At 61.9% G+C, this 19,205-nt stretch overlaps 1 protein-coding gene across 1 annotated transcript in view; it reads right to left on the bottom strand.

Annotated features, from left to right (window-relative positions):
- Positions 1-498: 498 nt before the first annotated feature.
- NKAIN1 (sodium/potassium transporting ATPase interacting 1) overlaps positions 499-19,205 on the bottom strand; it is a 33,416-nt gene continuing 14,709 nt past the window's right edge. Inside the window, exons 2-6 of the mRNA XM_040086238.1 lie at positions 8,357-8,494; positions 7,745-7,825; positions 5,148-5,345; positions 4,112-4,172; positions 499-584 (exon numbers count right to left, since the gene is read on the bottom strand). Coding sequence (XP_039942172.1) covers positions 499-584; positions 4,112-4,172; positions 5,148-5,345; positions 7,745-7,825; positions 8,357-8,494 — 564 coding nt within the window. The remainder of the gene's footprint in view (positions 585-4,111; positions 4,173-5,147; positions 5,346-7,744; positions 7,826-8,356; positions 8,495-19,205) is intronic.

Here is a 19,205-nt window from a genome sequence, read left to right as displayed (position 1 = left end):
GGGGGCTTCCAGGGCAGGACCAGCTCGGTGCAGGGGGCACAGCACCCATGGGTGCTCCCCTCCACCCACGGGACCCTTCAGCGCCCCAGGGAGGGCCCAGCACTGTCACAGATGGATTTGTCCCCCCCCCGGCCCCTCTTCTCCTCCCCAACGGCATCGCCCGCTCTCGAATTTGCATCCAAGGCTTAAAACGTAATTAATTGTTGGCAGGGGGCAGAGGCAGAGCCCGCCCCGGGTTAATCCCTTCAGGTTCGCGAGCCTTATCTCTCTGGAGCGTTCCGCGAGCTCGGCTCAACGGGCAAGGGAGAGCGAGGAAAAGCCGGGCTGCGCTCATCTGGAGAGCTGCTGCTCCCCCGGGCACCTCGGCGAACAAAAACCCAGCAGAACACAAAACCACGAGCGGGATCCTCCCCAAACCTCCCAGCCCCGCCCGCGTTCGCGGTGAGGATGCAGAGCCCCAAAGCCGAGCTGCGGCAGCGCCCCGAGCACCCCGGGGACTCACGTGTAGAGCGGCTGTAGCTGCAGGTGCGACGTCTTCTGCGGTGCCTGGTACCCGTAGGAGTCAAAGCCGCCGATGAAATCAACTGGGGAGAGCCGGGAGAGCAGCGGGGTGAGCGGGGAAGGGCGGCAGGGAGATTCCCGGCACCCCGAGGCACCCGTGGGACCGGGAACACCCCGAGCTGAGGCTGCATCGCAGCACAGTGCAGCACCCCAGGGAAATGCAGCTCTCAGGTCTCAAAACCCCGGCAGGGCCTAAAGGGGCTCCAGGAGAGCTGCAGAGGGACTGGGGACAAGGCCTGAAGGGACAGGACACAGGGAATGGCTCCCAGTGCCAGAGGGCAGCGCTGCATGGGAGATTGGGAATCAGGAATTGTTCCCTGGGAGGGTGGGCAGGGGCTGGGATGGAATTCCCAGAGCAGCTGTGGCTGCCCCTGGATCCCTGGCAGTGCCCAAGGCCAGGCTGGACATGGGGACAGTGGGAGGTGTCCCTGCCAGGGCAGGGGTGGCACTGGGTGGGAATTAGGATCCCTCCCAACCCAAACCATTCCATGGTTCTGCCATCCTGAGTCATCCCGGGGAATCCCGGTGCTGCATTCCCGGTGGTGGCGGCATCCCAGGGGAACAAACCGGAACCACAAACTGGAAGTGACCACTGCCGGTCACCCAGCCCAAGCTCGCCACTCGAGCAGGCTCCCCCAGGACGCTTGGAATTTTTTCCAGGCAGCTTTCAGATACCTCCAGGGAAGGAGGCTCCACAGGCTCTCTGGGAGCTGGAACTGAAGCATCCAGGGAGGGACAGCAGCACCCCCGGCCAGGGCTTCACCCCGGGTAACAACAGCCGCGATCGTGGGAGTGTCCCGGGAAACCGCCGGTGAGGAACGGGGGGAAGGAGCCGGAGCAACTTCCGCGACCCCGGCGGTTTCCTCCTTCTCCCATCTCCTTCTCCTTCTCCTTCTCCTTCTCCTTCTCCTTCTCCTTCTCCTTCTCCTTCTCCTTCTCCTTCTCCTTCTCCTTCTCCTTCTCCTTCTCCTTCTCCTTCTCCTTCTCCTTCTCCTTCTCCTTCTCCTTCCCTTCCCTTCCCCTCTCCTCCCGGCGCTGCCGCTGGCCGCAGGGTGCAATTCTCTCCCGCTGGCCGCGGATCGGGCATTTCAGGAGAATTACGGTGGAATTAGCTCTCGTTTGAGGCTGTCACCTCGGGGCGTCGCAGGCACGAGAGATCAGCTTTTACTGCTTCCATTTCCAGCCTGGAGGCTCATCCCGGGGGGATCCCGGTGCCAGAGCCCGGCTCCTCATCCCGAGCGGTGCTGGGGCAGCTCTGGGTGGCCGGGGATGCCCTGGAGGTGTTCTGGGGTGCCCTGGGGTTGTTCTAGGGTGCCCTGGGGTGCCCTGGAGGTGTTCTGGGGTGCCCTGGAGGTGTTCTGGGGTGCCCTGGGGTTGTTCTGGGGTGCCCTGGGGTTGTTCTCGGGTGCCCTGGGGTGCCCTGGAGGTGTTCTGGGGTGCCCTGGAAGTGTTCTGGGGTGCCCTGGGGTTGTTCTAGGGTGCCCTGGGGTGCCCTGGAAGTGTTCTGGGGTGCCCTGGGGTTGTTCTGGGGTGCCCTGGGGTTGTTCTCGGGTGCCCTGGGGTGCCCTGGAGGTGTTCTGGGGTGCCCTGTGGGGGTTCTGGGGTGGTTCTGGGGTGCCCTGGGGGTGCCCTGGGCAGGTGGAGATGCCCTGGGTGGCTGCGGGTACCCCACTCCTCCCAGATCATCCCGTGTTTCCCCAGACCTGCCCTCTCTCCCCGGCACTGCCAGCACCGGGATGGGCTCCAGGTGCAGCCAGGCTGGGAAATCCAACCTTTGCAGGATCCCCAGCACTGCTCAACTCCCCAAACCCAACAGTACCCCGCACTGGGGTGGGATAGCCAGGGGTGTCCGAGAGCTGAGAGCTCCAGGGGACAGCTCCCCTCTCCCGGGATATTTCCTTTCCTGACTTAATATTCCGCCAGCTCTCGATTTTGACTCCATCCATCCATCCATTTCCAAATCTAATACCATATTCCATTAAAAAGATGCATTTGCATCCCGGGCTGAGGCAGCATCAATATTAAAAGTGTGTTGGATGTGGGAGATGCTGGGATTGCAAACATTCCCCGGAGCCGCCGGTGCTGGATAAACCCTTTGGAAAGGAGCTGTCCCCTCGGGCAGCGGCCAATTCCACACGGAGATGTTTTCTTTCCATGGGAAAGGAGCGAAAACACGGGGATGCTGCACCCCAGGCTTGGCTGGGACCACCTGTGGGTGCTGGCGTGGGGGGGGGCTGATCCCGGTGCTGAGCCCTGTGCTGATCCCGGGGCTGATCCCGGGGCTGATCCGGGTGCTGAGCCCGGTGCTGATCCCGGGGCTGATCCCGGGGCTGATCCCGGTGCTGAGCCCGGTGCTGAGCCCGGTTCTGATCCCGGTTCTGATCCCGGGGCTGAGCCCGGTGCTGATCCCGGTTCTGATCCCGGTTCTGAGCCCGGTGCTGATCCCGGTGCTGATCCCAGTGCTGATCCCGGGGCTGATCCCGGTGCTGATCCCAGTGCTGATCCCGGGGCTGATCCCAGTGCTGATCCCGGGGCTGATCCCGGGGCTGATCCCGGGGCTGATCCCAGTGCTGATCCCGGGGCTGATCCCAGTGCTGATCCCGGTGCTGATCCCGGTTCTGATCCCGGTGCTGATCCCGGTTCTGATCCCGGTGCTGAGCCCGGTGCTGATCCCGGTTCTGAGCCCGGTGCTGATCCCGGTTCTGAGCCCGGGGCTGATCCCGGTGCTGATCCTGGGGCTGATCCCGGGGCTGATCCCGGGGCTGATCCCGGGGCTGATCCCGGTGCTGATCCCAGTGCTGAGCCCGGTGCTGATCCCGGTGCTGATCCCGGTGCTGATCCCAGCGCCACTCCCGGTGCTGATCCCGGTGCTGATCCCAGTGCTGATCCCGGTGCTGATCCCGGGGCTGATCCCGGGGCTGATCCCGGTTCTGATCCCAGTGCTGAGCCCGGTGCTGATCCCGGTTCTGATCCCGGTTCTGATCCCGGTGCCACTCCCGGTGCTGATCCCGGTGCCACTCCCGGTGCTGAGCCCAGGGAAGCAGCACACCCGGGAGCTTGTGGCACAGCCCTGCCGGGATCTGCCGGCTGGTGGGAATTAATTAATGGCAGATGAGCTTTTAATGCACTTGCACAACCACGGCCTCCACCACCTGGTTAATCGGGGCCGGGGCTCCTCCCGAGGGGAGTTTGCAGGGATCGGGGTGGGATCATAAAGAGCAATACAGGCTGGATGGAAGTTAGGCTTCACTTTGCCTAAAATGCTGTTTTTCCCCTGTTTTGGGGTGACAGTCTGGCAGTGGGGACACAGCCCGGGGGACACAGTGTCCCCAGGCCACTGTGGCTGCCAGGAGGGGAGGCAGGTGAGGGCTGCCCCATCACACCCCAGCGCCTCTGCCCCACCGGGGATGGGAAAATGGGCCAAAAACACAACCAAAGGGAATTCTTCATCTGCCTGGGACCCAGGCATCGCTTCCCCAGCCCCCACCCCGCTCAGGGTGGCATCAGCCGAGGACATCGTGCCCCTGCCACCCCCAGCCACGGCACTTACAGCTGTCCTCCTCCTCCAGGAACACTTTGCTGACGTAGCAGGCGTAGACGAAGCCGAAGAGCTGGGAAAAAACAGCGGGAGAGGCTGGTTATGGGGTGATGGGCAGCACAACGGGCATGGGGCCAGTGGGGGCACGGCCAGGGGGTGAACCGGGGGCACTGGGGGTGAGCTGGGGGCGAACCGGGGGCACTGGGAGTGAACTGGGGGTGAACCAGGGGCACTGGGGGTGAGCTGGGGGTGAACTGGGGGCACTGGGAGTGAACTGGGGTTGAACTGGGGGCACTGGGGGTGAACTGGGGGTGAACTGGGGGTGAACCGGGGGCACTGGGGGTGAACTGGGGGTGAGCTGGGGGCACTGGGAGTGAACTGAGGGCACTGGGGGTGAACTGGGGGTGAACTGGGGGTGAACTGGGGGCACTGGGGGTGAACTGGGGGCACTGGGGGTGAGCTGGGGTGAACTGGGGGCACTGGGGGTGAACTGGGGGTGAACCAGGGGCACTGGGGGTGAACTGGGGGCACTGGGAGCAGCCAGAGCCCATCCCGGTGCAGTCTGGGGTGCAGCAGGGTTGGATGGATCCAGCTGCACAAGGAGAGGGCCCCAAGGGGGCCAGGGCTGGCACCCCACGGGGGCTGCCGAGCCCCACACAGTGCTGGGAGCCCCCTTGGGGACCCCAATTCCCCTTGGAGCTCTGTTTTAGGGAGCTCTGCCTCCAGGTGTGTCCCATTCCCCCCTCCCCGCAGGGGTGACGGTCACCGACTGGGGGACACTCCCTCCCAGCGGGCAGCGCATTCCAGCAGCTCATTCCCAGCGAGCGACTCCTCCATCCCTGCAGCGTCCAGCCCTCAACATGACAAGTTTTGGGGTGAGCAGCACCGCTGGGGTGCTGGCAGGGCTCCGTCTGCTCCTCTCGGGGTGACAGAAATGCGTGACGGGGGCACCTCCAGCGGGACCGCGGCGCCTCTGCCCAGGCCGGTCCCGTGGCGCCGCCTCTCGCAGTCCCGATTTGGGAAGGAGGGGGAGGACGGGCGCCCTTACCGCCAGGAAGATCTGCGTGGCGCTGCTCACCACCTCGATGTACTGGTAGTCCAGCAGGCAGCCGCTGACCGTGATGACGTGGTGATCCTCGGGAGCCAGGTTGGAGTTGAGCACGGGCGTCACCAGGCAGCCCGGGCCGTTCTCCATCCACCACGAGCGGTGCAGTGAGGTATTGAAGGTCATGATGAAGTCTCGGTCCTGCAGGAGGAGGAGGAGGAGGAGGCACAGGTGGAGGGTCCGAGGCTCTTTGCGGGAGGCTTGGACAGAAGATGGGTTTTCCCAAGCCAAGGAAGCGCCGTGAGATCAGAGCAGGGAATCTCCCTGACCCCCAGCCAGCAGCCCTGGGGTTTGGGGCTTCCTCCCATGCTGGTGCCGTGGACATCTGGTCAAGCAGGTGACACCCGGGGCAGGGTGGGTGTCCTGATCCCAGTGACACCCCAGAGACAGGGTGGGTGCCATGATCCAGGTGACACCTGGGGACAGGGTGGGTGCCATGATCCCGGTGATACCCAGGGGCAGGGTGGGTGCCATGATCCAGGTGACACCCGGGGGCAGGGTGGGTGCCATGATCCAGGTGACACCCCAGAGACAGGGTGGGTGCCATGATCCCGGTGACACCCCGGGGCAGGGTGGGTGCCATGATCCAGGTGACACCCCGGGGCAGGGTGGGTGCCATGATCCAGGTGACACCCCGGGGCAGGGTGGGTGCCATGATCCAGGTGACACCCCGGGGCAGGGTGGGTGCCATGATCCAGGTGACACCCCGGGGCAGGGTGGGTGCCATGATCCCAGTGACACCCCAGGGCAGGGTGGGTGCCATGATCCAGGTGACACCCCGGGGCAGGGTGGGTGCCATGATCCAGGTGACACCCTGGGGCAGGGTGGGTGTCCTGATCCAGGTGACACCCGGGGCAGGGTGGGTGCCATGATCCCGGTGACACCCAGGGGACAGGGTGGGTGCCATGATCCCGGTGACACCCAGAGGACAGGGTGGGTGCCATGATCCAGGTGACACCCAGGGACAGGGTGGGTGCCATGATCCAGGTGACACCCAGGGGCAGGGTGGGTGCCATGATCCAGGGGACACCTGGGGACAGGATGGGTGTCACAGGGCGCTCACCAGGGTGGCAGGGAAGCAGCTCTTTGTGGTGCTGCCTCCTGCCATCCCGGGGATGGGCCCATGGGAGCCCCCCATCAGTGTGTTCTAGGGATGCAGGGCGGCCCTGCTGCCTCCCCCGGGGTTTTGGGGTGCCATGCCCTCATCCCATCCCCAGGGAGCCCTGCAGGGTCCCCCTGGTGCACATCCCCTCCTTGTCAGCCCCTCACAGGCTTTGGCGCTCTGCCTGTGTCCCCTCCAGCAGCTGTGGGGTGGCCTCGGGCAGGCAGCGGCGCCCTGCAGGGAGTGGGGGAACCCGGGGAACCCTCAGCCCCTGTCTGCCCCTTTCCACCCCTCGAGAGCCCCCCCGTGCCCCCGGCAGAGCCCCCACCCCACCAGAGCCCTCCCGCCCCTCTCTCCCCCCGCGCTGGGCTGTGCTGGGGCTGAGCAGCCTCCGCAGGAAATCACCAATCTGGGATTAAAAGATTGTTTTGCTGCCGGGGGCGGCAGAAACCCCGAAAGGGAGCGAGCGTGGGTTTGTGGAGCCGGAGGATGGGCTGAGGTGCGGGAAGCGGACGAGGCGGAGCTGCGCCCTGGCAGCGTGACGGGCACCGGGGATTTCCACCAAAAACCCGCCGTGGGAGGGGATGCTCCCCCTCTCCTCATCCCGCTGCGCGCACGCAGCGCTTCGGGAGAGCCTCGAATGACCTGGAGCTACCCGGGAAGGTGTTTCCAGGCATGGAACACCCCCAGGAGGCTTTTCCCTGCTGGGGCAGCACGGGAGAGCGGAGCTGGCTGTGCCCAGCAGCCTCGGAGCCGGGCAGGGACGCGCGGCTGGGCGCAGGGACCCCGACCCGGGTGCTGCCGCGGCCCTGCGGGAAGAGTGGTTCTTTTGCGGGTAAAAGCTGTCGTTTGCCAGCCCAGGGTGCGGTGAAGGCACAGCCCCACCCACACCCTCACCCCATCGCCGCAGGGTGACTTCCCAAAGCTGGGAATGTTGTCCGGCCATGGCCGGGAGCCCCAGAAAACCCGGGGAAATTGGGAATGTACAGCAGGGGGATCTCCTCCTCCCACGCACTGCCCTCCCCATCCCTGCCACAGACTCTGCCCCGAACTTTCTGCCACTGCTCGTCCCTGTTCCCGGCGTTCCACCGCTCCTTTATCCCCGCAGTGGAGAGAAAGGGAATGAATGTTGGGTTAGGAAAAGGCCGCCCTCTGCCAGCCTGGCCTGGACTGCGTCCATCCCATCCCATCCCATCCCATCCCATCCCATCCCATCCCATTATCCCATTCCATTATCCCATGCCATGCCATGCCATCCCATGCCATGCCATGCCATCCCATCCCGTGGGAATTCCCTGCTCTGGGGGCACCCACGGGCTCTGGGGGACCCTTCTGGGGAGGAGGAGGAGGAGGAGCGCAAGGGCGGGAGAGCAGGAAGGACGGAGGGACGGAGGGACGGAGGAGGCAGGGAGGAAGAGGAGGAAGGCGGGGGCGTTACCTGCGACAGGCGCCCGACCTCCAGGTAGAAGCAGATGATGAAGGCGTTCCAGCCGACCCACAGCACCAACCACACGGCGTACTGCGACAGGAGACAGCTCAGCGCACGGCCGGCCCGCCGCAGCCCCGCCGCGCCCCGCCCGCCGCGGGCACCGGCACCCGCGGGAGCGCGGAATGCAAAAATCACAGCGAGGCTTGGGGGGAAAGGGACCTCGAAGCTCATCCCGTCCCACCCTGCAGCTCACCCCGTCCCACGGGACCTTGAAGCTGATCCCGTCCCACCCTGCAGCTCGTCCCGTCCCACGGGACCTTGAAGCTGATCCCGTCCCACCCTGCAGCTCACCCCGTCCCACGGGACCTTGAAGCTGATCCCGTCCCACCCTGCAGCTCGTCCCGTCCCACGGGACCTCGAAGCTGATCCCGTCCCACCCTGCAGCTCGTCCCGTCCCACGGGACCTTGAAGCTGATCCCGTCCCACCCTGCAGCTCGTCCCGTCCCACCCCGCCATGGGCACGGACGCCTCCCGCTGCCGGGGCTGCAGCGGCCACCGCTCCTCTGTTCCCGGGGCTGCAGGAGGGAGCTGGGGCTGAGCCCGCCCCGGGCCGGTACCTACCATCATGAGGTATCTGGATCTGTACTGGATCGTCCCGAAAATACCCAAAATCACGGCCATGATGTGTAAGAAATTCGCCAGGATCGGGGCCCACTGGTATCCCAGGAAATCAAAGATCTGCCTCTCCAGAGCCGCGACCTGGAACAGAGCAGGGAGCAGGGATCAGGGATTGGGATCGGGCATTGGGATCAGGATTGGGGAGCAGGGAGCAGGGATCAAGAGCAGGGATCAGGGATTGGGAGCAGGATTGGGAATCAGGGATCAAGGATCAGAGATTGGGGAGCAGGGAGCAGGGATCAAGAGCAGGGAGCAGGGGTCAAGGATCAGGGATCACAGATCAGAGATCAGGGATCTGAGATCAGAGATCATGGATCAGGGATCAGGGATTATGGATCAGGGATCATGGAACACAGATCAGGGATCAGGGATTATGGATCAGGGATCATGGAACACAGATCAGGAATCAGGGATCAGAGATCAGGGATTATGGATCAGGGATTACAGATCACGGGTCAAGGATTAGGGACAGGCACCAGGGTGGCTCTCAGGGTGCTGAAGGCAGGAGCAGCTGGAATTTGCTGGGAATTCCATGGATAATGGGTTGTGGCTGGTTGGAATGTGTGATGCCTTGGCCAGCAGGACAGGAGCTCCTGGGGATATTTGGAACTAACAGCCTGTTAGCTCCAAATGCAAGGAGGTGTAACCCCACATCACCCTCCATGCCTCAGTTTCCCCATCACACAGAGCTGAGGCACGGCTGAAAACCCATCCTGGAGGATGAGTTCTGGTGGGAAAAGGCTCCAGCTCCCGTGTTTTGATTTCCTGCCCATGCTCCGTGGATCCGTGGAGCTCTGCTCGCCGTTATCATCTGGAATGCCCAGATGAGGTGGATAAATCCCCCCTCAGGGCAGCAGCTGAGGCTCTGTCCCTGATCCCAGCACTTATTTATGGCTCTGAGCGCTGCCGGGGCTCGACTACTGTTAATTACAGGATTAGCTCCGAGGAAGGGGCGAGCAAAGGCGAGGTGGGAGCTCTGGAATGTTCAGCGATGGGTTTAAGTTAAAAAAAAGGGGATTTGGGATGAGGCCGTGTTTTTTTAGAGAACTTTAAAGGAAGTTTTAGGAAACTTGAGTGCGCTGGGACACCACAAGGTGCAGGGAGATGTCGGCAGCAGCCTGGAAAACAAAATTTCTGTCCATTTGTCTTACTCAGCCCTGTCCTGTCACTCTTTGAGGTGCCCCAGATTCACCCTGAGAGCTCCAGGGCCCCCAGCCCCCCCCCCACAGCACCATTCCCCAGTTTCCTGCCTGAGGGAGCGGGAGTTTATCCTGAAAACCACAGGAAAAGAGGGGCTTTGCACCCCCCTCCATTCACCAGCAGCTCCCAAAGATCTGGAATTAGGGGAGATCCCACCGCGGTGCCAGGCAGCACCCCAGCCTGAGCCAGTGAGTCCTAATTACAGGGGGGAATTAATGAGATGGGGAAAGCCCTCGCCTGAGCTTTCCCCGAGGATGTGCATCCACCAGCTGTGCCTCAGTTTCCCCACCTGTAAAACTCCAAATTCTCTTTGAATTTCCTTTGTGAGGGCTCTCGTTCACTGAAATCTGATTCTGGATTTTAGCCCAGCTCCACCCTAGGGCTGTGATATCCCATCCCTGGGATAGGATCCACCAGGTTGGAGCCAGCAGGACCCTGTTTTTAATTAAAGGTGCTGCAAATCCTTGGAGCAGCAGCCCCTGGATGTGTGGGGCCGGGACGAGGCTGTTTGCACTGAGACTTAATTCACTTCCCTGCTGTTTAAACTCTCCGAGGAAACAGCCCCTGGAAATACTCACAGCCGGGCTGTAAATCTCCTAAATTGAGGAATGTAAATAATAAATGATACGGGGAGCGTGGTGCTCGGGGTTTTATGGCCACCCATCCATCTGGGGGCTGTCGGCAGCGCTGCTCCGTGGAGCTGGCTGGGAGCTTTGGGCACCAGGGACGCTCCAGGCTGAGGGATGGGGCTGGGAAGGGCCTCAGAGGGGATCCCAGGGAGCTGGAGAGAAGGGATCACACCCGTGCGGGTTCTTCATTCCATCTGGGATGGCCTGGAAGAGAAGGAGCTGGGAAGCCCCAGCTTGAACCAAAGCCTTCTCCATCCCAGGGGCAAAATCAGGGATGAGCAGCCCAGATTCCCCAGGGATGAGCAGCCCAGATTCCCCAGGGATGAGCAGCCCAGATTCCCCAGGGATGAGCAGCCCAGATTCCCCAGGGATGAGCAGCCTCAGATTCCCCAGGGGTGAGCACCCCAGATTCCCCAGGGATGAGCAGCCCAGATTCCCCAGGGATGAGCAGCCTCAGATTCCCCAGGGATGAGCAGGGGCTGCTGATCGCACCACAAAGCTGTGCTGGAGCCGCCCCAGCAGGTCCAACACTGCTCCGTGGGCGCGTTATTCCGGCTTTTTCCCTCTGTGGGAAGAGCAGTTCTTGGATTTTCCATCCTCGTGGGGCACAAGGTTAAGGGACAGAGCCAGCACAAAGGCAGCTCCCCGGCTCTCAGAGCCTGCCAAGGGCATCCCAAGGGCATCCCAAGGGCATCCCAAGGGCATTCCCAGGTCAGCCCCACGTGTTTGACGGGTGGGGAAACTGAGGCACGACCTCCAGCGGGGAGAGCCCAGGTTTGGTGACCCTGCGCAGGGAACCGCGGGGCTGAGCGAGCCCAGCGCGGCTCCTCGGGCTGGCCCAGCCCCCGGAGCATTGTCCCCGATCCTTCGGGGATAAAACATCCCTGGGAGGGGCCTCCAGGACCCGCAGCCCTTCAGTGACAGCGGCTCCGTGCTCAGCGCCACGCCGAGCGCGGCTCCCCACGGAACTTCCCAGCAGCATCCAACACCCCCAAAAACGTTTTCGTGGGGCTCCGAGCATCCTCCGCAGGCTGCCCCGCTGCTGGGGTGGGAATTCCCGCTGCTGGGGTGGGAATTCCCGCTGCTGGGATGGGAATTCCCGCTGCTGGGGTTGGAATTCCCGCTGCTGGGATGGGAATTCCCGCTGCTGGGATGGGAATTCCCGCTGCTGGGGTGGGAATTCCCGCTGCTGGGGTGGGAATTCCCGCTGCTGGGACGGGAATTCCCGCTGCTGGGACGGGAATTCCCGCTGCTGGGGTTGGAATTCCCGCTGCTGGGATGGGAATTCCCGCTGCTGGGGTTGGAATTCCTGCTACTGGGGTGGGAATTCCCGCTGCTGGGGTGGGAATTCCCGCTGCTGAGGTTGGAATTCCCGCTGCTGGGACGGGAATTCCCGCTGCTGGGGTTGGAATTCCCGCTGCTGGGGTGGGAATTCCCGCTGCTGGGGTGGGAATTCCCGCTGCTGGGGTGAGAATTCCCGCTGCTGGGATGGGAATTCCCGCTGCTGGGGTGGGAATTCCCGCTGCTGGGGTTGGAATTCCCGCTGCTGGGGTGGGAATTCCCGCTGCTGGGGTTGGAATTCCCGCTGCTGGGGTGGGAATTCCCGCTGCTGGGGTTGGAATTCCCGCTGCTGGGATGGGAATTCCCGCTGCTGGGGTGGGAATTCCCGCTGCTGGGGTGGGAATTCCCGCTGCTGGGGTGGGAATTCCCGCTGCTGGGATGGGAATTCCCGCTGCTGGGATGGGAATTCCCGCTGCTGGGATGGGAATTCCCGCTGCTGGGGTTGGAATTCCCGCTGCTGGGGTGGGAATTCCCGCTGCTGGGGTGGGAATTCCCGCTGCTGGGATGGGAATTCCCGCTGTTCCCAGCCCCGCTCCCCTCCCAGCTCCAGGAGCCGCCATCCAAACGCCGTCCCACTGCTAATTAAGATAAACCCGCGGCCGATCAATGTAAAGAGTTTTAGGGCTCCCTCTTAATTAACCACTCACGAGTTCATCGATCGGCCCCAAACGTTCTCTTTGCAAATCGCATCCGTCAGCTGGGGGCGGGCGCCGGATCCCGCCCAGCCCGGCTGCCCGCAGGGATTTCACCGGGAAATGGAAACAGGAGACACCAAACTCCACCAGCGCCGGGAGGGGACTGGGGACACGAGCTGAGGGGCACAGCTGGGGCTCGGGGAGATGGCACCAGGAAAACGGGATTTTCCCAGCGTGCTGGCACCAAATTTCAGAGGAAAGGAGCTGTTTTGGCACCCTTGCCCTCTTCAGACCCATCCCAGCACTCCAAGTTTTCCCAGCCTCAATCCCCGTGAGGAGGATGGGGGAGATGGATCCTGCTCTGGCTGCGCCGGGAGGATTGAACAGACACCAGGGAGCCCCTTCCCCACCACCGCCGAGAAACAGAGCTTGGAAATCTGATTGCAGCCAAGGTGGGGAGCGCTGGATGAACACCCCACACCCAGCAGCCCTGGAAAGCAGGAACCTTCCTCCCCAGCAGCTCCCACTGCTCCTGGAACCGGAGAATCCCAGGATGGCTGGGTTGGAGTGACCTTTGAATCCCATCCCGTCCCATGGCAGGGACACCTCCCACTGTCCCCATGTCCAGCCTGGCCTTGGGCACTGCCAGGGATCCAGGGGCAGCCACAGCTGCTCTGGGAATTCCATCCCAGCCCCTTCCCACCCTCCCAGGGAACAATTCCTGATTCCCAATCTCCCATGCAGCGCTGCCCTCTGGCACTGGGAGCCATTCCCTGTGTCCTGTCCCTCCAGGTCTTGTCCCCAGTCCCACTCCAGCTCTCCTGGAGCCCCTTTAGGCCCTGCCAGGGGCTCGCAGCTCTCCCTGGAGCCTCCTCTCTCTTCCTGGAGCAGCCAGGAGCCTGCAGCAGGCGCTGGGCAGGATCCTGGAGCAGGCAGGATGCTGCTCCTGGCTACCTGCTGCTCTTCACCCCCGCAGCAGCATCTGCACCTCGGGCTGAGCTCTGAGCTCCCCCCGCGCCCTCCCCTCGCTCCGGGCCGGGCTCCTGGCCCCCCGATGGGTCATTATCCTGCAGCCGGGTGATTTCCTCCCGCACACCATATGCCCGAGGCTCGCCGGGGATTTAACTTTTCATTTCGCTGCGTTTGGAAGAGATTTGGCCGCTTTGATTCCCCCGGTGCCGCGGCCGAAGATGCTGCGGGAGCGTCGCTGGCCCCGTCCCTGAGCCTTCGCCATTTCTGGGAGTTTGGGACCCAAAAAACATCGCGGCTTGGAGGGAACCCCCCCAGGGCAGTGCCTGGCAGGACAGAGGGATGCCTGATCCATGGGGAATGTTCTCCACAGCCCCGGGGCTGATGGAGCATCCCTGGAGCTCCGGCCACCTCCCGCCCCAGGACAGCGCTCCCGGCTCTCACCCCAAATGCCCCAGGACCCCACATCCCCCCCCCGGCCCCTTGCAGCCCCCCGGCCTCTCTTTTTGAGGCAGTTTAGGGCATTTGGGCACCGCCAACGCCCTGCTTTGCTCATGAGGAGCCCCGGGGGCCGTGGGAAGCGGCTGCACAGCGCAGCCCCGGCCCCAGGAAGGGGAATTGGCAGCGGCTGAAACGAGAGGAGAGCACGGTTGGTTATTAAGGAGGTGCAAACACCGCCGTGAACCCGGGGACTTCATTTAATGACTTGGAAACAAGTTCCTGACCTACTTCCATCTGCAGAAACCTTCATAAAATCACAGACGGAAAGAAATTAAAGGAGCCGGGGCCTCAACCCCTCTCCAGCATCGGGTGGGGATGAGCGGGATGCGGCCCCAGCCGGGAGAAGGCCCCGATGCAGGAACAAAACCACGGCAGGAGCAAAAATTGGGGCGAAAGAGGCACAAATCGGGTCCTTGCCCAGCTGGGACAATCCCTTGTGGATGCCGCAGGTTTTGGGGGCTCCAGGTGGCTGCACGGCCCCTTTGAACCCCCCCCGACGGGAGCTCCCGGGTCCCCGGGGTCGGGATGTGGCGCTGGGGACACTCGGGGTGCTCAGGGTCCCTCGCCAGGGCCCCAGCACCCCCCGGCTCCCGCTCCTCTCTCCCATCCGTTCCCCCACCCCTTTCCCCGTTATTTATTTCATTTCCCCGCTTCCGGCGGCGTTGCCGTGGGAACGCGGCCCCGGCTGGATGCGCCTGTGTGGACGCCGCAGCCCGGGATCCCCATGGAATCGGCTCCAAGGGACGCACCCCTGGGACCCCCCCGGGGACCCCAGGGTGCCCTCCGAGCCCCGATCCCACATCCATGCTCCCGGCTCTGCCCTTCCCTGAGGGGTCCGACAGGGAGGGCTGCGAAATGCAGCCTTGGGGTGCCTGAGGACAATAAAATTTCCTTTTCCTTTTCCTTTTTTTTCTCTCCTTTTTCCTTTTCCTTTTCCTTTTCCTTTTCCTTTTCCTTTTCCTTTTCCTTTTCCTTTTCCTTTTCCTTTTCCTTTTCCTTTTCCTTTTTTTTTTTCCTTTTCCTTTTCCTTTTCTTTTTTTCCCCCTAAATGTAGAGGATCAAACCCGGCCCCGCCCGTTCTGGCTCCATCACTGGAAAGGGAAACTGAGGCACGGCACAGCGAGACACCTCCCGTCCTTCCCCCAACCTTTCACGGCGCTCCGAGACGCTGGGAGCGCTGAAATCCAGGGAATTTGCTGTTCCCACATGGAGAGGGGATGCTCCATGATCCTCACCTCAGGAGGAATCTCCTCCTCATTTCACCCCTAAAGCAAAGCCCTGAGCCCCGGCAGCTCCCAAACCGCGGGGTCTGGGTGCATTTGGCTCCGATATCCCCATAAGGAACTTTCCCCGGGAATTTTGACTGGTTTTTCTTTCCCCTGAAAGCACCACAAATTCCCGATTTCCCCGGGAGCGGGCTGGTCTAACGGATTTACCTCCGATAAAACATCTCCTCAACTCGGGCACGATATTTCATTTCCGTTTCGCTGAGCTTTAACGTGGCCCCCCCCGCAGCATCCCACGAACGCTGGGGGGAGATCCCGCTCCCGCCTCCCAGCCAGGAAACTTTTCCACGCCGAGGGAAATCTGAGGCGATCGAAGCAGCTCAATTCCCTGCCCGCCCATCACCGCGCTGCCCTCCCGCACAGCAGGCGGAATATTCCCGCGGGGAATCGCTCCACCCCTGGGGAATCGCTCCATCCCCCCGGGAATCGCTCCATCCCCCCGGGAATCGCTCCATCCCCTCGGGAATCGCTCCATCCCCTCGGGAATCGCTCCATCCCTTCGGGAGTTGCTCCATCCCCTCGGGAGTTGGTCCATCCCCTCGGGAATCGCTCCGTCCCCCCGGGAATCGCTCCATCCCCTCGGGAATCGCTCCATCCCCTCGGGAATCGCTCCATCCCCTCGGGAGTTGCTCCGTCCCCTCGGGAGTTGCTCCGTCCCCTCGGGAATCGTTCCATCCCCTCGGGAGTTGCTCCGTCCCCTCGGGAATCGTTCCATCCCCTCGGGAATCGCTCCATCCCCTCGGGAATCGCTCCATCCCCTCGGGAGTTGCTCCGTCCCCTCGGGAGTTGCTCCGTCCCCTCGGGAATCGCTCCATCCCCTCGGGAGTTGCTCCATCCCCCCGGGAATCGTTCCATCCCCTCGGGAATCGCTCCATCCCCTCGGGAATCGCTCCATCCCCTCGGGAATCGCTCCATCCCCCCGGGAATCGCTCCATCCCCCCGGGAATCGCTCCATCCCCTCGGGAATCGCTCCGTCCCCCCGGGAATCACTCCATCCCCCCGGGAATCGCTCCGTCCCCCCGGGAATCGCTCCATCCCCCCGGGAATCGCTCCATCCCCCCGGGAATCGCTCCATCCCCTCGGGAATCGCTCCATCCCCTCGGGAATCGCTCCATCCCCCCGGGAATCACTCCATCCCTTCGCGAATCACTCCATCCCCCCGGGAATCACTCCATCCCCCCGGGAATCGCTCCATCCCACCGGGAATCGCTCCATCCCCTCGGGAATCGCTCCGTCCCTTGAGGAATCGCTCCATCCCCCCGGGAATCGCTCCGTCCCTTGAGGAATCGCTCCATCCCCCCGGGAATCACTCCATCCCCTCGGGAATCACTCCATCCCCCCGGGAGTTGCTCCACCCCCTCAGGAGTTGTTGCTGTTCCCGCAGGAGGGAGCCGGGATGATCCCGTTAATCCCAGCCTGCTGCTCAGCATCCCCCCGCAGCGTCACCTCGCAGTGACCTTGGACAGCCCGGGGTGCCCTGGGGGGGACACGGGGTGGTGGCACCTGTGGGAGGGGGTGACAGGGTGCCGGGAGTGTGCTCGGGAACAGCCCAGAGGGGAAACTGAGGCACGGGGCTGTGACCACAGCGTGACCCAGCGTTCCAGTGAGGCCGAGATGGTGATCCTGCCCTGCTGCGCCTCAGTTTCCCGGAAAACTGTCTGATTCCTGCTGAGCAGCACACCAGGAGCATCCACTCTCCTGGCCAGGGGGGAGCAGCTCCATCGGAGCAGGTTCTCAGGGAAACTGAGGCACGGCAGGGCACAGGGAAGCTCCAGCCCTGGAGAAATGCCGTGCCTTGAGAACACCGAGCTGGGAGCTGCTCCAAACCCGTGGGAGCAGGGCTGGGATCTCTGGGGTGGTCAGAGAGCCTGCTGTCCTCTCAGAGCCATCCATCCCCCCCAATCCATACATCCCACCCCATCCCATCCCATCCCATGGATCCCATCCCATCCCATCCCATCCCACCCCATCCCATCCCATCCCATCCCATCCCATCCCATGGATCCCATCCCATCCCATCCCATCCCATCCCATCCCATCCCATCCCATCCCATCCCATCCCATCCCACCCCATCCCATCCCATCCCATCCCATCCCACCCCATCCCATCCCATCCCATGGATCCCATCCCATCCCATCCCATCCCATCCCATCCCATCCCATCCCATCCCATCCCATGGATCCCATCCCATCCCATGGATCCCATCCCATCCCATCCCATCCCATCCCATCCCATGGATCCCATCCCATCCCATCCCATCCCATCCCATCCCATCCCATCCCATGGATCCCATCCCATCCCATGGATCCCATCCCATCCCATCCCACCCCATCCCATCCCATCCCATGGATCCCATGGATCCCATCCCATCCCATCCCATGGATCCCATCCCATCCCATCCCATCCCATCCCATCCCAAATAAATCCTGGTCCCTCTCCAACGTCCATCCCTGATCCCCGTCTCAGCCTTGGAGGAATTTGTTATCCCCAGGGACAACGGCCCCCAAAACAACGGCCCAGCAAAGAAAATCGGGATTAATCCAGGACCTCAATCAGACATCCCATTGGAGAATCCCAGCAGAAGCCACTGAGAGGTGGAGAATTAAAATGAAGAAAAAAATCCCTGAAAACCCCATAAGCGACTGGGGAATCGCTCAGGGCTGGAACCTGGAGGAGCCTGGGCTTTGATCTGTGGCTTCAGGGACGAAATGTAGGGAATTGTGGGTTTAAACCTGGCAGATCTTGGGCCTGAGGAAATTTGAGCTTAAATTCGGAAGTTTTGGGGCTTAAATTTGGGGAAAAATTGGCTGAGATCTGGGGTTTAATTTTGGGGTGTGAGATTTTCGGAGCGCTAGATTGGGGACAGCTCGTGCTTTAATCTGGGTTTGGGGATTTTGGTTTTAGATCTGGTGGATTTGGGGTTGAAATTTTTAAGGATTTTGTGCTTAAATTAGGGAGATCTTGGGTTTAAATTTGGGGGATTTGGGGCTTAAATATGGGTGATTCTTGTCCTTAAATTTGTGAATCTTGGGTTTAACTTTGGGGCACCGCACAGAGTGAATAAAATGGGAAACCAGGAGAGCTGTGGGGAGCCCAACTCCCTAAATCACAAATTCTGGGAATGAGACACAGACAAAGGCACAGCAGAGGAACGGACAGGGAAAAGCGAAGGAATGGGACAATCTGCTCCAAAAATTTGCCAAATCCCAGCAGGATGGCACCGGATGGATGCCGGAGGAGATGCCCCCGGCAGCCCGCGGTGGACAAGGATTAAGCCACAGGCGATTTCCATGCTAATTCTCCCGGTTCCGTTCTTTATCCCCACATCTGGGAGAAGCCAGAGATATTTTCCCCCCCAAATCTCAACCAGCATCTCAAAGACACGGTTAATACAATCCGATAGAGGACGGGGGGGAAAAAAAAATCACATATATATATATATACACATACACAAAAATCCCATTTACCGACTTATTTAGCGCCACTTTCTGTAATCAATTCTCCCAGGGAAGAAACCCTGATTAAAGCCGAGCGCATCGCTATGGAAACCGGCATTCCCTCCTCCCACGGCCCGCCGGCTGGGAAGGAGAAGCTCGGGTGGGGAAATCTGCCTGGTAACAACCCCGTTAATGAGCCGGGGAGCAAAAATAATCAAATCATCAAATAATCCCCGCGAGCGCCGCGGCCGCGAAAGGAGCAGCCGGCGGCAGCCGGTGGGGAGGCGAAACGGCTCCCAAAATATTGGGTTTTCCTGGGGATGTTTTGGAAGAGGAGGCGACGCTCCCACGTCCTGGAGGGATGAAGGGGACACCCGGAGGTGGTCCCCGTGTGGGTGCTCCTTCCAGCGCTGATCCCGGTTTTCAGCTTTAAAGCCCGGGATCAAAGCGCGCAGCTCTGAGGGATTCGGCGAGGAGGGACCGGCCGCCGCAAATGGGATTTATGGGATGGCCCCGGTGGATTTCCCTCTCCTCGGGGTAATTCCAGAGCCCACGGGCACCACCCCCCACTGCCCACTGCTATCCCGGGCTTCACTGGGGGTTTGGGGCTGGAATTGGGGCGTCTTGTTCTTGGATGTGGTGGAGTTCTGTGCTTAAATTTGGAGGATTTGGGGTTTAAATTTGGGGGATTGGGGGCTTAAATATGGGTGAGTTCGGGCTTAAATATGGGAAACCTTTGGTTTAAATTTGGGGGATTTGTATTTTAAATATGGGGGATCTTGGAATTCCATAT

This window comes from Hirundo rustica, chromosome 25, assembly GCF_015227805.2.
Source record: "Hirundo rustica isolate bHirRus1 chromosome 25, bHirRus1.pri.v3, whole genome shotgun sequence".
NCBI classification, from domain to species: Eukaryota; Metazoa; Chordata; class Aves; order Passeriformes; family Hirundinidae; genus Hirundo; species Hirundo rustica.
Note: the sequence above shows the minus strand (reverse complement) of the source record. Positions and strands in the feature narration are given on the sequence as shown.